General features: G+C 42.5%; 2 protein-coding genes across 3 annotated transcripts; both read right to left on the reverse strand.

Moving 5' to 3' along the window:
- Positions 1-1,057: 1,057 nt before the first annotated feature.
- On the reverse strand, positions 1,058-3,249 carry jagn1b (jagunal homolog 1b). Its single transcript, XM_084668082.1, has 3 exons — positions 3,082-3,249; positions 2,183-2,280; positions 1,058-2,021 (listed from the first exon to the last, which is right to left on the reverse strand). Exons 2-3 carry the CDS (start codon positions 2,269-2,271, stop codon positions 1,559-1,561), a joined length of 552 nt encoding a protein of 183 aa, XP_084524208.1. The 5' UTR covers positions 2,272-2,280; positions 3,082-3,249; the 3' UTR covers positions 1,058-1,558.
- Positions 3,250-3,658: 409 nt separating this feature from the next.
- LOC146260809 (uncharacterized) lies at positions 3,659-15,315 on the reverse strand. 2 transcript variants are annotated; one of them, XM_084667856.1, is made up of 4 exons: positions 15,254-15,315; positions 10,183-10,486; positions 7,105-7,405; positions 3,659-6,892 (listed from the first exon to the last, which is right to left on the reverse strand). In XM_084667856.1, the coding sequence occupies exons 3-4, from the start codon at positions 7,394-7,396 to the stop codon at positions 4,962-4,964; spliced, it is 2,223 nt and encodes a 740-aa protein (XP_084523982.1). In that variant the 5' UTR covers positions 7,397-7,405; positions 10,183-10,486; positions 15,254-15,315; the 3' UTR covers positions 3,659-4,961. The 2 variants fall into 2 exon arrangements, with proteins under 2 accessions (XP_084523982.1, XP_084523983.1); XM_084667857.1 differs by lacking the exon at positions 10,183-10,486 and having other exon boundaries at positions 15,254-15,303.
- Between the last annotated feature and the right edge of the window lie 9,035 nt (positions 15,316-24,350).

Genomic DNA, 24,350 nt, shown 5'->3' on the forward strand with positions numbered 1-24,350 from the left:
TGTGAAAATGCTAAGCTATTGCCGACTAGAAAAAAGAAAGCTATTGTAAACACAAACTTTCAGTCCATGTCCATATAAATGAAACCAAAATATAAAGCAAAGTTTGTTGAAAAACTATTTGAACTCCGTGTCAGACAGGTGAGCATGCCAGGCATGCACCTGTCTAACTGGCAAATGTTGATAACATCATCCAGGGGTGCCCTAATTTGTAATAGCTGACCTCTAAGGAGAAAATAATATAGCTCACCTGGAGGAATTACAAGCAGAAATATTGGACTTGATAAACACTTTTAACCGACGTTTCTATAGTAGGAAAAGTTTATATGGTACACAATGGTGGTTACAAATCAAAACCCCAACTCAGCTCTTGAGCTAGTTATATAAACACAAACAATTGCAAGTCACTCCTTGACAAAGGTTATCGCAAACTTGGCAAGGCATTTTGGTCTTTAAATCAACCACTGTCTAGAACACAGAACTTTAGACTACTAGTAAAAAAACACCAGACCACCACACTGCTACTTAACAGTGTTGAGTATCTTCCTCTTCAGAATCAGAAAGGGATTTATTCACCATGAAAGTTTGCACAGACAAGGAATTTACTTTGGCAGGAAGGTGCATACAGTAAATATATAGGAAAAAATACAAATATTACAAAAGATAAATGTACAAGATACAATTTTTGTAAATGCAATTGGTCTTGATGAACCGCAGCCTTCTGCCGGAGGGGAGTGACTGAAACAGGGAATGTCCAGGGTGGGAGGAGTCGGCCACAATCTTCCTCGCTCGCCTCAGGGTCCTCGAGGTATGCGGGTCCTCAAGGGAAGGCAGATTGCAGCCAATCACCTCAGCCAGCCACACTCTTACTTTCCCTACTACAGAAGAAGTACATCATGATTTCACCAACAGTGGATAGGCATTCAAAGCCAGTCGATGGAACAGTACTGTATTGTATGCAGTTCTGTGTGGTACACATTCTTTACATGATGCCAAAACACACATTGGGTGAGAGTACTTTCTCAAGTTAGTAATCCTTGAAACAAACAACAGAACCAAATTGACTTCAGGACTTTTATTAGTTAGTCAAGTTACATTAGTTTATTATATTATTCAATATCTTGTTTGACAGTGTGAACCACTGATAACATTCAACATCAAGAAATTGTACCAGAGTACCAACAGGCTCTGCTAGTCACCTATGGGTGAGACAGGAAACTGACTTCCTTTTATGGCAGATCTAAAGATCAGGACTCAAGAGGAAGAGATTCTAATGTCTGGGGTCATTGTTAAGCCGCAAGAGTTAATTCCCCCCTTTCGTCTGAGATGAGCAACTCAAATCTTAATCTGTCCAGAGCCGAGGTATCGGAAGAGGGGGATAGAGAGCTTTACCAGGAGGTAACACCCTGACAACCTTCACTGAAGCCATCAAGGTTTCATTAGATTAGCCAGTAAAGGGGGCTAGAATTCAAATATAGATTGGCTAGATAGAGCAGAGGCAGGGTAAGACTGTGGCACAAGCAGTGTTAGTAAAATGTCATTGTTCAATTCGATTAACACATCACTTCTTCTTCCTTTCTTGCGTAGTGGTGAACCAAGCGTCCAGCAGCTTCTTGCTGTAATAGATCTGCCAGCCGTGCACCTGGACGGCAATGACCATCACCAGGTACATAACTGACACAGCTGAGAAGCCGAAGATGAACCTGTAGGCTTTGCCATGCCTGATTAGCTGCTGTGCCACAGGAAACATCTCCATTCCGCCGTAGATGAGCGGAGCCACGCAGAACAGCCCTGCGCTCACCATGGAGATGACCAGGTAGCTGATGTTGTTGCGTGGCAGGGCCATGAAGCTGAAGACGGAGGGCAGGATGCTGAGGAGGTAAGGGTACTCCCAGTGATAGGGTGCAGCCACCACACTGTGGGACACCAGGTTCAGATGGCTCACTGTCACCTGGGCAGCAAGCAGTATCCAGATCAGGAGATGGACGATGTTGAGCTTGCGGATTTCAGATTTGAGAGCCACACTTAAGGGAAAGACAGGAGCACACATTGGTAAAAACAACACTTTATAGTAAGATAACAAACTGATTGTGGACTACAAATTAGCATTCAAACTAGATACACTAAGAATGACATATGTCATTGCTGCTTTGTACAGCTTGATTGAAAAATAAAGCATGCCAACCTCATCTGGTAGTGTGAGGCCACCCTCTCTCTGTGCTGGAAGTCACTCCCGTCAGTGCCCTCTGCCCGAGGGCCAGCTCTTGAGGCCATGACAGATACCTTTATAAAATAAAAGAAGACAAGCTAAGGGTCAAATTAGGTTCTAAACATCCTTCTCGTCTTCATGCTCAATTTGTGAAAAAGGCATGTTCTTCTACATACATATCCTAACTACACTAAGACCTCGTAGACTACTTTGCTATAATCGAAGACTAAAGCAGCCAACACAAGTGACTGTGTCGTTTATGAAATGTCCCTACCATCCACAATGTGATTGACGTAGCTCTGTAGTTAAATATATGAATCCCTTCCTGATCTAGACGGATGAGATAATGAGGATTTTGCTAACTCTTTATTGGCAGCAATTGCAGCATTAAATGGGAACCTTACGAGTGGGCTTTTAGCAACCTGGTGAGTAGGGACGGGATGGCAAGCTAGCTTACTAAGCTAAAGTAACGTAAAACGAAATAGTTGACGTCAATATTTAAACATGCTTTTGATTTGGCTGACATTGGGCACATTCTACCAATCGTAGCAGCGGGAACTCCACCAAACTTTAGTGTTCAGTACACTTCTGCTATCCCCACCTTCTAAATCTAATGCTGAATAGGGCTAGATTGCTAGCTCAGTTTCCAAGCTTCACTTCATGTGGAGCGTTGAGCTTGCACTTGATTATCTGCTACCTAGCTAGCTAATGCTACAGTATCAGCAGTACATGTTAAGTATAATCTTAGATAGTCTAGTTACAATTGGCAATTTGTCAATAAAAGAGTACAGCCATGCATACCCGCATATTACCGTAGACGTACAACAATCTATCAATATGCTCACTGCATAAAACCAGTGTGGTAGTCTACTTACTTTTAGTTCAGTAAAGTCCCCAAAACGTTCTTATTATATTACGTTGTTCCCAAACTCATTTAGTAAATCAAAGAAATTAAAAAGAGGCGTGCTAAAGTTTTTTGATCACATTCTATGTAACTGCAGCTGCTTTGCAACTTGTAAGCCAAAGTGTTAAATCCGGAAGTTGTGACGGTGCAGCCTGGGATTGGGCAGACAACGGAAGTCAACAGTTTACACATCAGCTAACGTTTTCGTGTATGATTTAAGATAATTAACGCAAAATTAACGATGTCCCCCTCTTAAAGAGATGGTCGTATTTTTCTGTGTGATTTTTGCCTGTGTCAAACTAACTTATTTTGCCACATTGTAAAAAAAAAAAAAAGGCCTTCAGCCAGTTTATATTGTCTATAGTTATATTAGCCTACTTGGGGTGTCTACAACGTTATATCATGACACACTAATCGTGTAGCTGGCATCAAAAATTAGAAGGCAGTCTTTTATAACAATCACCTTTAGTATCAACACTTATGAAGAACACTAGCATATTATTTGAACACACTTTTATTGAGAAGTGAAGAGTACAAATCAGTGCTAATCCATAATTCCAATTTATATGTAAACACACATACTTCAGGCACAAGTTTATCATTTCATTTGTAAATTTGTCAAAATTACAGTCATAGGAGATAAAAGTCACTTTTGAATCACTTCATCTTTATTTAAAAAACAAGAACAGAAATATAAAAATGTTAAACTATGTTTACCATTTGCATATACATTGTAGCGCCATTGCCAGGTTCAGAAAAACTATTTTTAATTATTTCTTTAAGGCAGACTCATTTACACACAATTACAGACAATCAGTAGTCAAACAAATAATTTACAGGAAAAAGATACTGATATATACCTTCATTAAGTGTGATATGTTATGCATATATGGACCTAAATATGCATTATTTTACTGGATGTACATTATGATGGATTGCAAAGGAAGCAATATATGTTTCATACTTAATTATAATACATACATAATTGTGGACAGATACAGTTAACAAAGAGTAGGTCAAATCTTGACACTAAATAATATTTTCATTTTCAATTACTGTTTTGTAGGAGTTGCTTCCAAATCGGTGATGATTAACATATCTGAAATGGGCCTTGTACTGGCTTGTAGACCAAATTCAAGCTTATGTTAAAATGTCTCAATATCTAGTTTGTGGTTTATAACGTTGTACAAGTTAGAAGCTCAAATATACTGGAAATAAATAACAATAATAGAAAACCCAATATAATTGAGAACAAGTGAAAAAGGTGGATGTTACTTTGTCCTAACCTTCCCGTCCAAAAAAAGAAACAAAACAAGTATTTTTATGATGTGTAGCATTAGATGCACTTCGAGTAAATGCACACTGTATCATGCCACAGAGGTATGCTTTTTTAGTTATGTGCCAAAGAAAAAAAGCATAGCACGTGGTTTAACAGAGAGACATGTTTCTGTATTAAGTTAATGGTTTGAATTGAAATAACGTGTAAGCTGCAGATATGCACAGAGCTGCTGATGGACAGAGAATTTGTAACGGTTTACTTTAAACTAAAACCAACTAAAATGTTTATTATTATATAATGTATTTATACATAATGTCCCAAAAGTGCATCTTCTCTATGGGCACTGACTGAACCACCTGCTTTTGAGTTTAGTGAGAGCAGCAAAAAGATCTTCCCTCACATGCATTCTTCTCTATGCAGTTAAATAAACATAAGCAAACTGAACTGTTCCATTCCATTATTTAACTCATCCTGGCCTAACAGTTAGTAGTTTTACCTCTTTGGGTCAACAGTTTGAAATGGGTCAAAAGTAAGCTAGAAGGTGTTTTTTATTTAAATGTCTGTCGTGAGGTTTACATTGGGTATAATAAATATCCAGAGAAAGATGAGTGGACATATTGACCGGCATAAAGTCCTGCGGCCTGGTCAGAAGGAAGCTGTACATGCACAGTGTCTCCTTGCTGTAAGGGGAGTACAGCACTCCCAGATGCCTGATCGAGGAAGCCCTTTTTGTACTCATCATATGTGTACATCACAGGCTCATTGTTCCTCATCAGAGCTACCCAGATATTGGCTCCTTTGCAGTGCACATGGTAAGCAAAGTAGTAGATTCCTGGTACGCTACAGGTGAAGACCCCATTCTGTGGGTTGTAGTTCTGGTTCCCATTGTAGAGAAGCTGATCAAAGACAACAGGTGAGCCAACAGGAGGGAATGGGTTCATGAGCTTCGCTGTAAAGGCAGGCATCTCCAGGCCATTTCTTCCACCAAACTCAGGCTTTGGTTTCTTATAACCACCTGGTTTCTGACCGTTTACACCTGGACCCACTTCAGGGAGAATTTGTCCAAGACTAGGTGGATGAGCAGGGGGGCCAGGAGGGCCTGGGGGACCTGGCTTTCCTGGTTGTCCAGGCTGGCCAGAAGGACCACTAATGCCAGGTTTACCTGGAGGACCTAAAGGGCCTGGAACTCCAGGTTTCCCCTCACCTGGGTAGCCTGGTTTGCCTGGTGGACCAAGTTCACCTTTTGGCCCAGGAAGACCAGGAGGACCAATTGGTCCACCTGGACCTGTGAGTCCTGGAATTCCCTTGGGTCCTTGGTAACCTTTTTCACCAGGTTGTCCACCTTCACCCCTCGGTCCAGGTAACCCTGGAGCACCTGGCAGACCTGGCAAACCTTTGTGTCCATTATCCCCTTTTGGGCCAAGTGGCCCTGGTAGCCCTCTTGGTCCGGGTTGCCCACCCTCCCCTGGTAAACCTGGTTGTCCTGGAAGTCCTGGAGGCCCTGAATCACCAATAGAACCTGATGGCCCTTTTGGCCCTCCAGCTCCACCTTCTCCTTTAGGCCCGGGAAAACCAAGTCCCCCAGGTGGTCCTATAGGACCTGGTAAGCCTGGGGGCCCGTTGGGCCCTCGAGGACCAATAATTCCTGGAAGACCTACATGACCTTTGTCACCTTTTGGACCCGGAAGACCAGGAAAACCACCGTGTCCTTTCTCACCTTTTGGCCCGGAATATCCTGGTTTTCCATAGCCAGGTAAGCCTGGACCCCCTGGAAAACCTGGTGGGCCTTTCTCCCCCTTTCCTCCTGGAAATCCTTGTTGACCAGGTAGACCATCTTGTCCAGGCTTGCCAACACCTGGAAGACCAGGTGGTCCTGTTTCTCCTCCTTCACCTGGTGGCCCTGCTAATCCTGGTTCTCCTGGAGGGCCAGGTTTACCTGGTCCACCTGGTGCTCCTGGTAGTCCATTCAAACCTGGTTTTCCAATCCCTGGAAGACCACCTTGACCTGAAGGTCCTGGTGGTCCACCAGGCCCTTTCAAGCCTGGCAATCCAGGTAAACCAAACCCTTTGTCTCCTTTTGGCCCAGGCAGGCCGGGGATTCCAGGAAGACCTTTATGTCCAGGTTCCCCTTGGGGCCCAGGTTGCCCTGGAAGTCCCTGGCCCCCTGGCTTCGCAATACCTGGCAAGCCTGGGGGCCCGGGGAGACCAGATGGACCAGGCAACCCAATTTGTCCATCACCCCCACCAGGTCCCAGCTCACCCTTTGGACCAGGTAAACCCTGTCCTCCAGGTTTGCCAGGTATCCCAGGAAATCCAGGTTTTCCTATACCAGGATAGCCCTGAGGACCAGGAGGGCCTGGCTTTCCATGAGGTCCAGGCATTCCGTGGCCGGGCAACCCAGGTGGGCCCTGAGGTCCAGGAGGACCCTGAACTCCTGGGGGTCCCTCAGGTGGAGGACCTTCTCCTGGAGGAGGACCCTTGTTACCTCTGGGATACGTCTCACCTATGGATTACAACATAAAACAGGTTTAAAAAAACAAACATTGCTATCATAGTTTTTTATGGCACTAAAATGGGGTGCACCATTGTTGGTCTATAAGTATATTTAAAATGTGTTAAAGGTTCCTTCAAAATGATGACCCAAAATGTTAAAGTGATTGTACCATTTTCAAATGGGCAATTTCTTTACTACTATTGAAAGAACACAAGTCTCACCTTTGCCCTCAGTTGGCTGCCTTTCTTTGCCCATGTATGGCATTTGGGGAAGCTCCTTCCTATACTGGGGCATTACTGGCATCTCTTTTCCATATGGTGCATGTGGCATCTCCTTTCCCAAATATGGTTGTTGTGGCTGGCCATCGTTACCAAGGGGCAGATGAGGTAACTGTGGCAAGGGTTGGTGTTGTTGAGGATGCTGTTTGTGCCCATAGTATGCCCCCCCATGGACATGGTTTAGAACACACAGCTGAAGTGCCACCACCAGGAGGTGAGCAGACAGGTGGGGCATGGCCTTCTCCTGTGGAGGAGAGAGGGTAGCATGTATGGCATTCAAGGCTTCATTTATTCACCAACAGATAAAAGAAAGAATCGTACAGTATCACACAGGATTTTGGTCAGCGGTACCTTTATGCGTATATATTCCCTCTTCACACACCTCAAATAAACAGCAGCCCTACAACTGTATTGATAAAGTATGACAAGTAAGTATTTCATTTCAAACTACATTAAATTAACGTATGTCCCCAAAACATAAATATCTGTGTACCACAGAAGCACCACTCTTCAAGGACAAACTGTTCCGAATTTACACTAATTAGAGAGGGTCTTTTTATAAACAAGAATTTGAATTAGAATCAACTCATTTAGGGTTTGGATTAAATAGTTTGTCTTTCAGTGTTTACCTTTTTATGCATCATTAATCTACCCTGGTAGCTCATGTTAAATGCCACTACCATTGGATAAAACAAGCTTTTGGGAACTATCTACTCCACTACTATCTACCAAAAAAAAAAAAGAAACCACCCAGCATAGCTTTATGTCTGAGGCCAGAAAAGTCATGGACAAGATTGATGGTTTCTTATGACACCAAACACACTTTCCAAAGAGCACTTAATTGCTTGTCCTTGTCTTTTAACTGGCTTTGAGAGTAGACTCCAGCCAAGAACAACATTCACAGCCATTCTTATTCACAGCAACTGAAACAAACACTAGCTTATTATGGAAGCTACACCTCATAGACCCAGTTAGCATACTATAAAAAGCACATAAACACAAACCAGTTTCTAAGCACGTGCCATGCAACAAGCTTCCATGAATCTGTCAAACCATGACAATTTTTCCACAGAATCTAGAAGAAAAATGTTAGTGGAGTCAACAGAGATCGTTACCACTGCTGGTGCTACAATGTTACAACCAGATGGCATTGAAAGGTTGTTTATGGGTCTGATGAGTACAGCTAATTCCTTGTGTAAATGAAAAATGTCTGTGACTTGACCAATTTGGACACAGATTCATATAATAAATGTAAAGTCTGAGAAACACTAGTCAAAGCATTTCCTTGTCTTGGATTAGATGTCAACTGATGACCATCCTTTAAACACTCATTTTAGTTATGGTGTCAAGGAGCATTTGTTAAAGACTGGAAGTATTTTTTTTGCAAGGTTAGCTTTTACTTTCCAAGAATAACACTCATTACACTGATTAGTTACATATGAAAATCAGGCGGATCAGGTTCATGTTATTGCTATTTTAGCCCCGTCTGGATCAAAGTAAGGGAATGAGAATGAACAGCTGTGTATGTGTTAGTCTTATATTGCAAATGTTTATGCATGTTTATTCTTACTGCAACATTAGTAGATTAAACCAGCATGAATTGTTACAATCAGAGGATTATTACATAAATCCATAAATGGGATGACAAAATGCATTGATATGGTATTGTTGTGTATATTTTGATGCGTACAGAAGTATTAACAAGTAGGGTGGCAATAAATACAAGTTACATGTTGTTGTAAAGCTTCAAAGCAATTCTAAAAGTCACTTGGAATGTGTGGTCCCGAAACACCGTCCTCACAGTGACCTCTCAAGCCATTTTGGCATATTCCTGTGTGGAAAACTTTCTTTAAAAGACAAAAACTGACCTTCAAGATTTGCCAAATTGTGTTGACCAAACAAATATATGCAGGTGTGTGTGTCTGCGCGCGCATGTTTAGGATAATAATAATTTGTATTACCACCGGAGGGCGCTATTTAGGGAGTCAGAGGAGCTATTGTACAGTATGTTGTTCAAAGGACCGAGCCTTTTTCTCACCACCGGTACACATGTATGAGACATTGGTCAGATGTAACAATTAGGTTATAAAGTGCAAAATATGACAGATTTACATTATCATATCATAATATGCTGGTTTCAGAAAAATATATCTGAACCCTTCCCATGTTCTGCTTGGATTAGAACTGATGTTACTCGAACAACTCATCGAACAGATCAGGGCATATCCTCCAGACCTATCAATCACACCCCTGCCTCTTCCAGCATACCAACCTCTCTGTTGACATTTGTTCATGCCTTTAGTACCAACACTACAGGAGCAAGAGATATTCCTGCGGTCAACTAGCCAAGCCACATACACACTTCCGATAAGCCAAATCCCTCTACCTCTTAGACGTGTGCATTCCTCTTCTCCTCTGCCCTCAATTATATCCCCTCTGTTCATCATTACTGAGCCCAGAAGAGTCACGTTTTCCATTGGAGTGTGTACACAGAGGATGTGTTGCTAAATGGGGGATAATTGAGGTGCCTTGTGGGCCCACTGCTATACCGCAGAGCACTCACATTGGGTGTGTTAATCCTTAAAACATGTCCACCCTGTATGGGGATTAGCAACATGGGGCCGAGTGGTCAGTGTAGAAACAAACAAGGAGTTTTTAAAGTTTATGTTTCATCCTCGTAATTAAAGGTGGGTATTATGGGGAGATGTACTGTACTATACTATATTGCACTAAAAGAGTGAGATATTATCTTCACCTAACCACTTTAGCTAAGGAACATCAAGTGGTTAGTGACACTAACTGGTCACATCTCCACAAAAAAATTTGCATAGTGAAAGATGTTATCACACAAAAAAACGATCACAAAACATGCTCAATATTTTCCGTTCTGTTTCTCACTTTCACACACACTAGCTTCGATCATGGGACACTTGTTTGGTCTGCGACATCTTATTCAGATCAGCTGTGGCACATGCCTGGCAAAACATTTCACACATCAATAATGCATTAATGATCGCTTACCCTTCAGTCTCCTCTCTTCAAAGCAAAGGCCTCACAATGAAGTTGGTAGGTCCCCTGTCTGTCTACTTGGCTGTCTGTCTAGCTTGGCTGTTTGTCTGGCTTGGCTGTTTGTCTGACTTGGCTTGGCCCAGCTCCGGCTGGGTTAGTCTGATTCCCCTCGTGTTGGGTTGCGTCGGGGCTTGCCCAAGGCATGTGCAGGACTCTAGCCACAGGTCCGTTTGGCTGGCTGGCTGGCTGTCTGTCTGGCCGGCAGGCTGACTGGCTGGCTGGCCGGCAGGCTGGCTGGCTGCTGGAGTCGAAGGCCCTGTGAAAACGATGATGAATGGCAGAGGCTGATGCACCATGACTTTTCTCAGGCGGCTGGTGTTTTAACACTGAGCTGCCATCTCCACCACCTGAAGGAACTTGGCCTTGGTACAATACAGACAGGCACTCCTCCTCAGTAAGGGAAATTTCAATAATGAAAGAAATTCAGATTTATCCATCCTAGGGAGTAAGATTTGATCACAAATCATCCTCTGCTTGTTGGTGTTCCACTGTATATAGTGTAGAGGATATATGGATGAAGGCTATGCAGGGTGTCCTCTGTAGGAGACAGTTCGAGGGTTCGGGAAGATGGTGTTCCTCATGCCTGTTTTCGTCAAACTGTGACTTTGCACACCCATCTAAAGGTACACGTATCGGCCGATCATTCAGATACATTTCGTCATGCCAGTCTGATTGCTCTAGAGTCATCCATTCACTTAAACAAACCCTAAAATATATGTGAGACGGACAGCCCAGACAGTTGTCTTTGAGTTTCGAGGGTCAGGGGGTGTCTGCACATAGCATACCATGTTGTTCTCACCAGGATGTGTGTCCATATACTAATCTGTACCTTCCTGTACATACATTTGTACTTACCATTTAATAGTCAATGATAATAAAAGAACCAATTCACAGTCTGACTAAATATAGAAGAGGAAGCCTTCCGACCACTTTGATTCTTGAAAATAATACTGGCAGTGCTTCAGCCAGTCCTGATATTGGACAGTACTGATCTCTTAAGTCTCTTGCAGACTTAAGAGACAAGCCTTTGGACCAAGTGTCAACATTGTACAATAACCAGGTAACCTCAATTACCTGGCTATCTTAGTCTAAATGTTTTTATGTAAAAGGTCCCACTCTCAAGCCATGAGAACAAAAAAGGCTGACAAATGATTTATCCAAACCCGCAAGGATATCTTAACAGCCTGCTGAGAGGAACCACACAAAAATACATCTGTTCAATTACACATTATATCTTCTCACAGTTTATACGTATACCGAAGGTCATTTAACAAAGAAGTGCCTGGGTTCCGGTGTGCACAATAGGATCCATGTGAAAGACAAGGCTCGTCTTTCACAAAAACTTTTACTGTAAACAGACCGTTCTGGATGCTTCCTACATCAGACACTCACCAATTAGGTGACTTGTAAAAAGAGATATTGAAGCGGATGTTGGATTGTACGTAGACTTGTCAAAATAACAAGACATCAAGAAAATTCTCACCTAGTTCTCAAAAGCAGGTCTATCAACACTCTCTGTAACATCATTCTTTCAACCGTGTGAAGATGAAAAAGCAGAACATCAGGAGGTTTTGCCAACTTGTGAAAACGAACAAGCAACTCTATTAGCCCACTGAGCTAAAGCCTTGTCATTGGTATTAGCTCTAAAAACACCCTCAGTACCATCTCAGACAGGATTATTTGTCACCAAACCACCACAGCTGTATACAGTAATGACACAACAAAAGCAGTTCATGTAAACCTACAGGATGTCAACATTCTTCTTCACATTTTGCCAGTACTTACAACCGCATTGGGTCTGCTTGGTGATGAGCCACAAGTCTTTTATTGCCCCTCCTCTGCTTTGAAAATAATCAAATTTCCATTTCTCCTCTGTATTCTGCTGACTGCTTCCAGATGGGAACTCTAATGCTTGATAAACAAATCGTGAGGGAAAGCATGCAAGAAATACCGGCCATGTCATTGCTTACGGATATCTGCCTCCTTAATTACCTGCGGTTGGGCCTAGTCTCTGTATTTTAACCAGATTGGTGTGGTTTATGTCTCTCTTCATCGGGGAAGTACAGTGAGCGAGGCAAGCAAATTACATGATTCTACATCAAATGGCCTAGCACCACCAATGAATCCAGACACCATGTTGTTCATCACCAAGTGAAGAACAACATGCTTTAGAAAGACGAGAATGTGATGCAAAACACACAACATAAGAACCATGAATAATCTGACCTAACCCTAACCCTTTATAAGACATACCAATCATGATGACTAAATGACTACATGTAAATGACGGTCTCACACACACACACGCACATACACACACACACACATGCACACACACACACAGACCCACACATGACTGACAGGATCACCTAACAGGAGCCAAGCACACATCTGGGGACTGTAAAACACGTTCGCCCTTTTAACCCCCATTTATCACCTCTCTTCCCATCTGCATCACAAATTCTACTTCTACAATACCTCACACCTTCTTCTATACCTCCCTGATCGCAAAAGTAGCAGCAATGGGGAGAATTGTTGTGGTCCAATGTCCTCTCTCTAAACAGCTGTCAGTTGAAGGCAATTAGAGCTGTTGGTCACCTGATGCTGAGATTATTGTCTTTCTTCCTTTCGTTCTTTCTATTGCTCCACCCAGCCTGCCTGTTTTCTCCTCCCTCTGAACAAGGGCCTAACGATTCAACCCACTGTCCTCTTATATCCTCATATCGGTTCAGCCATCATCCTTGCCATACCACTTTGGCAGCTCTGCTAAGATTTCCCAACTCACTGGGTGTGTTTGGAATTCAAGAAGCTGCTCTATGGTGCTAGCGGCTGTATTGACATCCACACGGCCATGTCAGGATGATTTATCACTTTATCCCCCTGCAAACAGTCCTTCCACTGCACCTAAATACCTGTCCACAGAGGTCAGTGCCTCTACCAACCCTTCCCTTGTTACGATAGTCCAGTCTGCTGCCTGATTCTAATCATTTGTGTGCCTCCTGCTTCCAGCATTCCTTCACACATAGACACTTTCTTTGCCGAACAGAACAGGAGCCAGGGGTCAGGCCTGGGTGGAATGAGAATTACATAAGCAGGTCAACAGCTTTCTGTTGGACTGAAAAGGCCGCATTGACAGATGCCCAAACTTTTCAACTGAGTCAACAAGGTTAACCAGCCTGCCTATGCCAGAGGGCTACCAGAGTGGGAGGGAAAGAGAGAGAGGAAGGGAGATTGAGGGGGGAGAGGTGAGTTATATTGAGATGGAGAGGAAGTGAGGGAGAAGGAGAGGAAGTTCAGGCTCAATAGGAACTGGGTTGTTGACAAGCATTAAGACAACAACTATATGCAGAATCATATCTCCATTTTCTTTGGCTGTGTCAACACTGATCATCCTGTGTCCAAGAAGCATATGAAAACACTATGGGCCAAGATTTGGACAATGATAGTGTAAGGAAATTCCCAGTCACATGTTTACAAGAGTATTTCTTTGTGAGAATATAATTGGACAAATTATGCTGAAAAAATGAAGTAACTGTAAGTAGCACTGAGGTGTGGTCTAAGCAGGGTTAGGCAATGTGAACAGTGGTCAGAGTGGGATTTGGGCCCAGGTAATGATTTCGCTTGGGGGCACAATTCCGAATGAAAAGCTCCATGGATCAACAAACTCTATCCCTAAACTCATATGTAAGTTCAGCACAACAGACTGTATGAATTGGACAATTTCTGCAGTATCTCTACAGCATACATTGTGGAAGAACAGCGACACAAAAATAGATGTGCAGGCTGAATGTCATGCTGTCAAATGTCAGGTGGCCTGACTGATCACATATGTGATGTGCACCACACATGCCATCTAACATCTATGATTAGATTGCCTGAAGAACTCTGATCATCCAGTTCAGATGATTCAGTTAGGCTCACTTCCTCTTCCAAGTAAATTTAACGATAAGATATGTGCCACATCTCACGTGCCATGGAAACACAAGACACCTGCTGATTGGTAGAAGGATTGAAACGCTGCTGTTAGGTAGTATGGTTTAGGCTGGCAGCCAGGCAGGCTTTTATCATAGCCACCCTAGAGCCCAGTACTATGAGCCAAATACATTATTTTCAACAAGTGAGAGAGAAAAAAAAAGAGAGAGAGAAAATACCTGATTTATTCATCTTTAAACCCCTCCGGTGTAACTGTCCGATTGTTGGTTTAAATTCAGCCATCATTTGGATTGAACAGAAATGCCAACTTGTTACCTAGCAGCCCTTTATGTGCTCTGTGGGAAAGCTTTGGAATGCTCTGATTGGGGACAGGAGGATTCAGACGGCCACAGGGAGGAGGGTCAGAGAACTCTGCCAGAGGAGCAGAGGAAAATCTTGGAGGTTTGGACATGAATGAGCCAGAAGCCATGGTGCTATCTGGACACACGGGGCAACAGAGCTACTCGGTAGCTGCTGCATCAGGAACTGGCCATGACATCAGTGGCACAGCTGCACATGATCCTGACTACAGTGTGGATGTCCCCAGTATTTGCAACCCCCTGTAACTTTTCTAAAAGGCAATGTCACAAATATTTGTGTTGCCATCACACACTGCAGTAATAGCACAGTGCTTACGCAAATTATTATTATTAGGAATATAAATATATGCTGTTTGAATAAACTGGACAGCTGAGGCTATTGCTCTTATATGTTGCTGATTCCAAACATGTCAAATTTTATGTGGGCCACATATTATGTGGACCTTCTTGTCCAGACGCTCTTTCATACACTTAGGACCTTAACAGCCAAGACACTTGCAGAGAATCTCCCTCAGCGTGCGTGACACTTTGTTCCAAAACACAGTCGACAGAAGAGGAAAGAATGCAGACATTTAAAGCACAACAGTGAGGTGCTATTACAACCCATTTTAGAGGATTAAAAAACACTCATGTCAATGAAGCCCTCCATGGTGACACTTGCAAGCATGTACGTCAGCGAGCCTGAAGACAGCGATATCACAGAACATGTAACACCTCTGGGCTGTTCTTACCTTGCTCAGAGTGTTTCTGCGAGGAGGAAGTATCACAGGAGTAGGAGAAGTGTGGTACAGACTTCTGAGCAGCAGCAGACAGCATGGACATGGTTTATATGTACAGGTGGGTGGAGCTCCAACGTTCCTCCCAAAAAAGTGGGCTGACTGAGACATGCTCCTTACAGAGAAAGAGAGAGATGGGAGAGATGGGGAGAGAGAGAGAGAGAGAGAGAGAGAGAGAGAGAGAGAGAGAGAGAGAGAGAGAGACAGAAATGGGAGAGACAGAGAGAGAGAGATGGGAGAGAGAGAGATGGGAGAGATAAAGAGAGAGATGGGAGAGAGATGGGAGAGAGATGGGAGAGAGATGGGAGAGAGAGAAAGAGAGAGAGAGAGAGTGAGAGAGAGGAATGGGGGAGATAGAGAGAGAGATGGGAGAGATAGAGAGAAAGAGAGAGAGACATGGGAGAGAGAGAGAGATGGGAGAGATAAAGAGAGAGATGGGAGAGATAGAGAGAGATAGAGATGGGAGAGAGATAGAGATGGGAGAGAGAGAGAGATGGGAGAGATAGAGAGAAAGAGAGAGAGAGATGGGAGAGATAGAGCTATAGGGTGAGAAAGAGAGAGATGGGAAAGGGAAATAGAGATAGGAGAGGGAATGAGAGAGAATGACATGGAAGAATGAGAGCGAAAGATGAAAGAGGGAGACGAGAGGATAGATAAAGGGACATCATTCACACTACGCTAAAACAACCAAACTCCAGGCAAACACAATACATCCAACTTGATCTCCGAAGGGCCATTCTTTGCATGATGATTTCCTGCAGACAGGATACTGCTGTAAAACCTTGTGGTGTTAGGGATTACAAAGCTCCTCAATCAAAACAATAGAACATACTGGAGATCGGAAAGCCGCGCCTTGGTACAGTATCTCTCGCCTATGTCAGCTGCCAAACAAAAGCTCTGCAGAACCCAAGGAGGTCGTGGACAGATTCAAAAGGACACAGCTGGTTCAAATTGAATGCTGAATTGGAAATACTGTGTTTGTTTGCATTGTAATGTTGCTGTTTGCCATGTCCTCCCCACAGTGATCTGGCTTATTGAGAAAAAGTTATGAGAACCACCACCGATTTAACTGTCAGCCTCTCTATACCTGTTTCACATCAATGAGGTTAGCTCGTTACAATAAATCATAATGCAAATAGTTTGTTATCGCTCTCTTTTTTCTTACTCCCCTCTTTGCTCTCTCTCACAAACACACCCCAGTTTTGAATCAACTGTTTGACTGTGAACCTACACTGCCAGCTGTCTTAGATTAAATTGTAGAGAGACCAACTCACCCTTGTTTGTATCAACTGATCATTACAAGTATTATTAATGTCATGTAGACATATTCACTTTAGCTAAACCCACAGTTCAGAACATTGAACAGCCAGCCGAATGGAAATATTGACATCATAGCTGTCTAGACTTCCTGTTAGTGTAGTTGGCTTTGAGATCTAAGTAACATGTTAATTTGTTGACTTAATGTCAGAGCCGGCAGAGAACACTGGCCATTATTAAAATCTGCTTCCTGTTGCTTGATCAGCTTCTTTTAATCTTACAGATGGCAGTCTGCAGTCATGACTAATGGAAGCAGGTGGATGATGCTGTGTAAGCAAAGCTATCGCCCTGATCTGAGAAAAACACAAAAAATAAATAAACCATTGAATAACAATATACCTGTCAAAATGAGAAAACAAGGATCACACTCAATAGCCAACAGTTATCACCACTGAGTGAACCCATTCAGACAGAGTGCACCAAAATAAAGTGTTTTGTCTGCCTATCCCCTCACCACAAAAGTCATGTTCCATTTAAAGTGATCAAGTGCTTCATAAAAAAATTATACCAAAAGATCCTATGAAAAGATAAATGTTCTGGAGGAGTTTCTGTAGTACTGGAGTAGTACTTTTACAGGATACATTTTAGACTGTTTTCTTGGTTTCCAAGGCTCCGTAGGGAGAAAGAAGGTAAGGATATGTAATGTAGCACCACAAGTTATGCTTGGGCTGAGCACCTAGCCTCCGTTTAGGAGAAGTACAGCTGTCAAGCTTGGCTGTTGAGTTGACACGTTTCCCTCTGAGAACATTTCATCGAGTCAGTCATGTGCTCCTCAAAAAATGCAGACAGTCCCTTCTTCCAGAGCTCAACAGAGTCAGAGTGATTTGTAAATATGTGTCTGATTTGATGAAACCTTAATAATAACTGGTCATTTTTATATCGATCCCAGGAAGTAAAGTATGCATAGAAAGTAAAAGCCACACATGCCATTGGTATGTAATCTGAAGTAACTCCAGACTCCAGAGTAATAAAAGACTGGAAAATTTAGACATCTCATATACAGGCCAATGACATATTTCTATGGCTTAGCCTCTACAAGTTTGTGGATGTTGGCTGTGGTGTATGATACCTCATGACTGAACAGGTGAAGTCACTACTGGCCAAGATAGAGCAGAACTTCCTTGGTCAACCCAATGTATTTTAAGGACTGATTAACACAAAGCCCAATTCAGATGCAGGCTGTAAAGCAGTCCATTCACTTTGCTTACCTGGAGAAAGTATTATTTTATTGTTTCTGACGGTAGATCATATCTACAATTGTTTTTGTGTATTTTTATACATTTTAAAATGATACATTTTTCAGGATAAGATATACCATGTTTTGGTACTCTTATACCCACATGGTCACAACATGCCACAGACCTTGTCCAGATATACGTATATAGTGTGAGGTTTGACCTGACACAGATACCACTAGGATTAGAACTGGAAACAGGACTGCGAAGACTGAGCCAGTTCTCAGATTGGCCTATTTGTCAAAAGCTCCAGACTGTATTTAGTAAAGTATGCCTGTAACTCAAAGGTCTTGTGGAGAGATTTATAAACTTTCTGCATCAATTCCTTGTCCGTTCACAGGAGTTTGCAGTCATTATTCTCACATCCACAGACCTGTATCAAGTGTCGTGCATCATAAATAATCTAGTTTACATTTCTAAATAATGACAAAAGGGTTTTAGGACAGGATTCAGTCATTTTATAATTGTCAACAGACTGTTTGGGCCCTATGATGCAGAAAAAACAGTGAGTCTGCTTGGCAATAAACAGTAAACTCACCTCAGTAGTTCATGTGAAAGAAACTTGTGAATCACAATAAAAGTCTGTTTAATGTTATGTCTGTATTTTTAGCTCAAGAATAATCTTTCCGTCATGATAAGGTTTCAATTATAATTGTCATGACGTTATTAAATTAAATGATGCAGCACAAATGTCCTTTTGGACTATGGCGCATGTCAAAAAGCAATGAGGCAAAACTGCATTCATGCTCACTCCGTGTCGTGAAAGAAAAAAATAGAAAGAAAAAAACGTTTTCAAAAACTGTTTTCACAATGCATGGAATTTAATGTAAATGCAATACATCACTCTGCACTGCACTCACCACTTCCTCACAGTGACATAGTAAAACTGATGGAGGGGCTTTGCACTGGAAACCTTTATGTGGTATGAAAGTCTGGCCAGTCGTTTGCTTACACCCGGTAACCTCTGCTAGCGGGTAGAGCCTGACTTTGCTGTCCGGCCGTTAATCAACCGTCTCTGGGGCTGGCGTGGAGTCCGACGCCTGTGTCGTCCACCCGTGTTGAACACCAGGATGACGGCGTTGGGTGCAGAGGAACTAACAGTCTGTTTAAGTGGAGGCTTCCCCTCTGCTAACAGTGATGGTGGAGGGACTTTTTCTCTCTGTATATAACGGCAATGGAATGAATGCAAGTATTACAACTTCTAATACTGTAAGCATGTCCCACTGCATAAATGCATATTAGTATAGGCAGAAATACTATATGCTCTGCACATTTGCAGATTTTCTTAAATCCATGGTTAGTCTCATAAGACTATAGGTCTTTTTATATGGTTGATTTGGTGAGGTTGTTTTTACTTTTTACAAAGTTTAACAAAGACGTCACATTTTAATGGATTATGAAAAAACCTTTAACATAATTTTTTGGGCACACCTCACCCTATTTGTAAAGACCGCATAAATACAGTGAGTGTCATTCATGACCCCCGCTAGAAGTTTGTCAACATCACAGATGCCCTCTGTACCTTTCAGCCTCAATGAGTTTTTATCTGGTGAGGTCAGAGGGTGCTGGAGGGCAAACCAAACAGCAGTTGTAACCAAACACACCTGAGGTAACAGGAAACAGCCAAATAGCCTTAACTGACATTTCCTGCCATGGGCACCAGTTCATGAAACAAAAAGTGAGGGCAAAATTAATGAAATATCTCCCCTTGTGACGCTAAACCCTACAAACCCTTGATGGCTGGGCTATTCTCAGAGTAACTTTATGGATGGCAGCCGGTTCCTTTACCTATTGAATAATTTTCCAGTCAACTGTATTAGATCACCCTTCACACTTTGACACAAAAGGCATCCTTGTCCTTTTCACTTCTAAACTTTGTATTGATATGCCTAAACACTGTTTTCTGCCCACTATTATTTGCTCTGTTTTTCAAGACAGTATTAAACTTATTTAAACCAATTCAAATGGCAGGCAGTGAGTCAAACTGTTAAAAACATCATTAGTAATAGAATATTTGGTTCTCGTCTGTCTTTAGGTGTGCAAGATAATGTTACCATAGATTACCATTGTATTTAAAGAAAAGAATCCCATGGAATTGACTACATATTGTTAATTGGTTTATTCTGGACAAAACTGCCTTGAATGTCAAGGTAATCCCTGACCATCAGATTATGACATAGTCTTTGATTATAGCATGGGATTCAGGGAACTTTCTCTCTCTCTTGACAAATTGTGTATTTATTTGTCCATGACCCTGAGCCAGCTGTCCTAGGTTAGGTTTTCATTCCAACACTGCCCTTGGAAAGCCTGCCATATATTTTAACTGGCAACTGTTTTCTGGGAAGTAAATGAATAGGCTACACTAAAGTAGATCGAAAAACTCTCGGTAACACTGAAAGTTGCAGAGTCATTGTCAAATAGTTGGTCCTTGTCTGGCCAATGTCTGGACAAAGTAAGTTTTAAGTAAATGTTTGAGACTGTTTTCAAAAGCGAGAAGTTCAAAGTCGTAACAAGGTGGTGAGGAAGAGTAGACTCGCCTGTCCTCCACTATGGCTCTTTCTGTTTTTCTTTCTCTTCCCTTTTGAGATGGTCTCAAATAGCAACCAGCAACCAGTTGGCAATTGAAAGCTACAATTAGTTTCTCTGCCTGATGCTGTTGTCTGTGAATGTCAAGTGTGAAAATCTTTAGATAACAATAAACTATAAAATCAACAAAAACGTTTCTTTATTTTGTATGCAGGCCTTCTATGATGCCTTCCATTGTGACTTGCATAATTTACAAATGTCTACAGTCGGAAAATGCTGATTCTGAAGGTTGCCTCATACACTAGGTAGATCCCATTCAGCATGCCACTCTCAACTCTCATACCATCCCTTCCTTATGGGGGGAGACGAAGGGGGCCCAGGTAGAGTTCCTCATGGGCTTGCTGTTTGAACAAGACAAAATAGGTGTCTGGACACACCACAAACCCCCTTCACGTCTCTGTAATGAACAAGCCTATCTTCTGACTGACACATGCCTTAAGACAGAATGGGAAGGAGGGAGGGGGATCACAACCCTTCTCACACTTTTCAAGCATCTGAAAATGTTGTTGACAGTCCTTGAATTTGGACTTGTTATAGGATGTACAGGTTCCATTGAACCTGGGAGTAGAAAAAAAAAGTTTATCTCAGTTACTTGTGACAGTTCCTGAAGAAATACAGTATTGCTACCAAGATCTGCTAGCTTTACTGAAACCTGAAATCCACAGGAACCTTGCATTATCTAACTTGAAGAAAACATCCGTAGATAAATGCTTCAGGTGTGCATGACAGACAAAAGTACAGTAAAAACAAAGCAAGCCTGTTTCAGGCACACAAGCGAGCAGCAAGCACATCTAAAAGAGCGGAATCATCAAAGATCCAAGTACATAGAGCAGATTGTTTCAAACCTTCATTAAACAAATATCCCTTTGAAATAATGTTAGCATTTGCTGTGTGTCATTTATAAAAAGCAGTCACACTGGGTAACATTTTAAAATAAACAAAGTGTTGAGGAAAGAATGTGGGATGGATCTCAATGGACAGCACTTAAAAGGGGACAGTTCACTCAAAAATGTAAATACTTACCTGTAATGCCAATTATCCATCAACATTCTTTTGGTGTGAGATACAAATTCCCCGCCACTATATCACGAGGGAGTAAATGCACGCTTTCTTTCGCATAGGGATACGGTTGGCGGGTGTAGTTTGGTAGAACTAAAATAGTTCTTACATGAAACTGCTTATGAAAAGGGCTCTGGATTATCTAGTTTTAGGCAACATCTCCACAGCCAATATCTCGCAAACTCGCAACTATCTAGATAATATCTCTACAGGTAAGTATAATTACTTACATTTTGGGGGGGACTGTCCCTTAATAAGGGAAACATTGAGACATTAAAAAATAAACTGTAAATCTCAACATAATAGGCATCAGATCTTTTGGTACAACTAAGAGTCTATACTGTGGTTTAATGTGTTTATCAATCGCTTCAAAACAGACTCACAGATTCTGTTCTCAAATCAAACCACATAACCCTTAATGTTGCAAACTGGTTCCAAGATTGTGTCTTTAGGAACAAGGAGCATTCCACACCCCCCCCCCCCCCCCACACACACAAATATACTCTTCTCTTTATCCAATTCCGTTTTCTGTCTTTCTTTCTTTCTCTCTCTCTCTCTCTCTCTCTCTCTCTCTCTCTCTCTTCTTTCTCTCTCTCTCTCTCTCTCTCTCTCTCTCTCTCGCACACACACACACACACGTTATAAAGCCACTGCAACACCACACAAGACAAACACATGTATAACAGCTTGTGGTTATCAACCGCTGAAGCTCTTGGATGCATAAGATAAAACACAAAATCATAAATGCCTTGACAGGCCATAGGGTGGAAGTATCAAACTGGGCCTAGTCAGAAGCAGCACTGAGACAATGCAAACAATTCTGTGAATTCCTTGGGGAACCAGAGCAAACTGACCCGGGCATTCTGTTACCACACAATTGAGGTCACATAGGCCTTGGCCTCGAAGCTCATTGCTGCCTGGCAGGATATAGACTGCTGCATGGCTGCTTGGCAGGATATACACCACACACTGCTGAAGAGCTACCTGTCTATAGAGAGCTATAGGAGATCGACATCCAGGACAATGATGATGTGGAGATGAAGAAAGAGGCTTAAGGACATTTGGTGTGCCCAGTCTGCCTCCAGGAGGGCATAGTTTCCCCAGCGGCAAGGCCAGGGCTCTTTGTTTACTCAGCTTTGATGGACTGCGTTCTCTCACTGCCTGCCAGTAGAACAAGTTTACACTGGCATGCCGCATGGCCGGCCGTGTGTCCAGGGATGGAGCAGGCACAAGTAAACCCAGATTTCCCTTCGAATATGTTTACTGAGAGGGGATTCTCCATCAGACAATATACAATGTGCTTCTATCAAGTTTCAGATCTGTTAGTCAAAGAATGGAAGTTACTTCATCCAAGGCTGTAGTAGATTAGGACGGTGAGAACCAGTTCCAAAATAAGAGTGTGCATTATCCCATCCAAACCTCATGCCATCAACAGCTCTAGAAAGCTTTTACCTACAGATTTGTATTTTATATCACAATTGAAACATCTTGTGGAAGTTACAGCACTTAGTTATTCTTAAATATTCTACCGTTGCAGCTGGCAACACATTAGGCAGAGGTTAACTGCCGTTGGTGTGTGTGTTTGGGGGGGCTGGGGTTGTTTTAGAATACCAAGGCCATGAGCCCCTCAGACAGTGCATGAGCCTTTCCACTCCACAAATATGTCAAGACGCATATTAGGCAAATACCCCCTGATCCCCCCACCCCCCAAAGACACTTGCCAGTGTACACACCCCACAGTTCCTACCATCAATCAAGCCTCGCTGAAGTGCTACACTCGGGGCCCGGTATTTACGACCATCAGATTGTCGTCTTGGCCGATCCTGTGAAGAGTTGCTGTGGAAGCGGTGAGACGCAGATGAACCAGCCCCTCGTGACACTCAGCAGCTCCTTTTCCTGGAGTCAGAGTCAAAATGGCCTCCCATAGTCCTCCTCCAACTGTTACCGTATGCAGTGGTGGTTCTAGACTAATTTTACTGGGGGGGCCAAAGGGGGGCCAGTGTTTAATCAGAGGATAAAAAAAACCGGAAACAAATTATATTTTAACATTAAATACTTTAATTTTACTTTACATTAAAATCATACAAACGGCTCTGGCTCTCCCTCTTCCAGCTCCTCAGCTCTCTCAATACCTTGATATGTTTCTCTAACTTTTTAATTTACTGGGGCAAAAAAGGCTGCAATGTGCCTTCCTTGTTTCATGATGACTACTAGAAAAAGCAAAACGTGTAAAAAAAAAACACAGGGGGGGCTAGGGACATGTTTACAGGGGCACTGGCCCCTGTAGGCCAACCGCCCCTGACCGTATGGCGTTTTCACAGGCAGGAACTCTCACTTTCAGGAGGGGCCTTTGTGGGCACCGATTTAGCACACATCAGCCAACTCAAGGCAAGAACTGATTCAGCTAATGAAAGCCTTGACTGAAGACTGCCATTAGTTCATTATCTGAGTGGAGTGGTTGGAAGCTTGTTTGGAGAACGGGCTTGTGCCAAAGCAGCCTCACACATTTGTGAGCGATGGCCAACACCTAATGTAAACTCTACATAGTGTGTTTGTGGTAGTGGATGAGGAAGGCTTTTGTAGCACTTCTCCCACATGCAATAGAATTGACTGATAGAATGTCACAATCTTTGAATTTCATTCAAAACCATCTCACAGAGGCATTCTTGTTCTGTAATGGAAACTTCCGAGTAACAGTGCCATTTATTGTTTGGATTGATTCATTGATGGATTCAATCATCCATCTACTCATTATTAATCTAAAAACGGTTCTGATCTGTGCCATGTTGATGACCGTCTGGCAATCAATTGCTGGTTTTTGGTTTTTAAAACATGGACCAACAAACCACTGGTGT

This window comes from Hypomesus nipponensis, chromosome 12, assembly GCF_054491055.1.
Source record: "Hypomesus nipponensis isolate SF chromosome 12, ASM5449105v1, whole genome shotgun sequence".
In the NCBI taxonomy this organism is placed as follows: Eukaryota; Metazoa; Chordata; class Actinopteri; order Osmeriformes; family Osmeridae; genus Hypomesus; species Hypomesus nipponensis.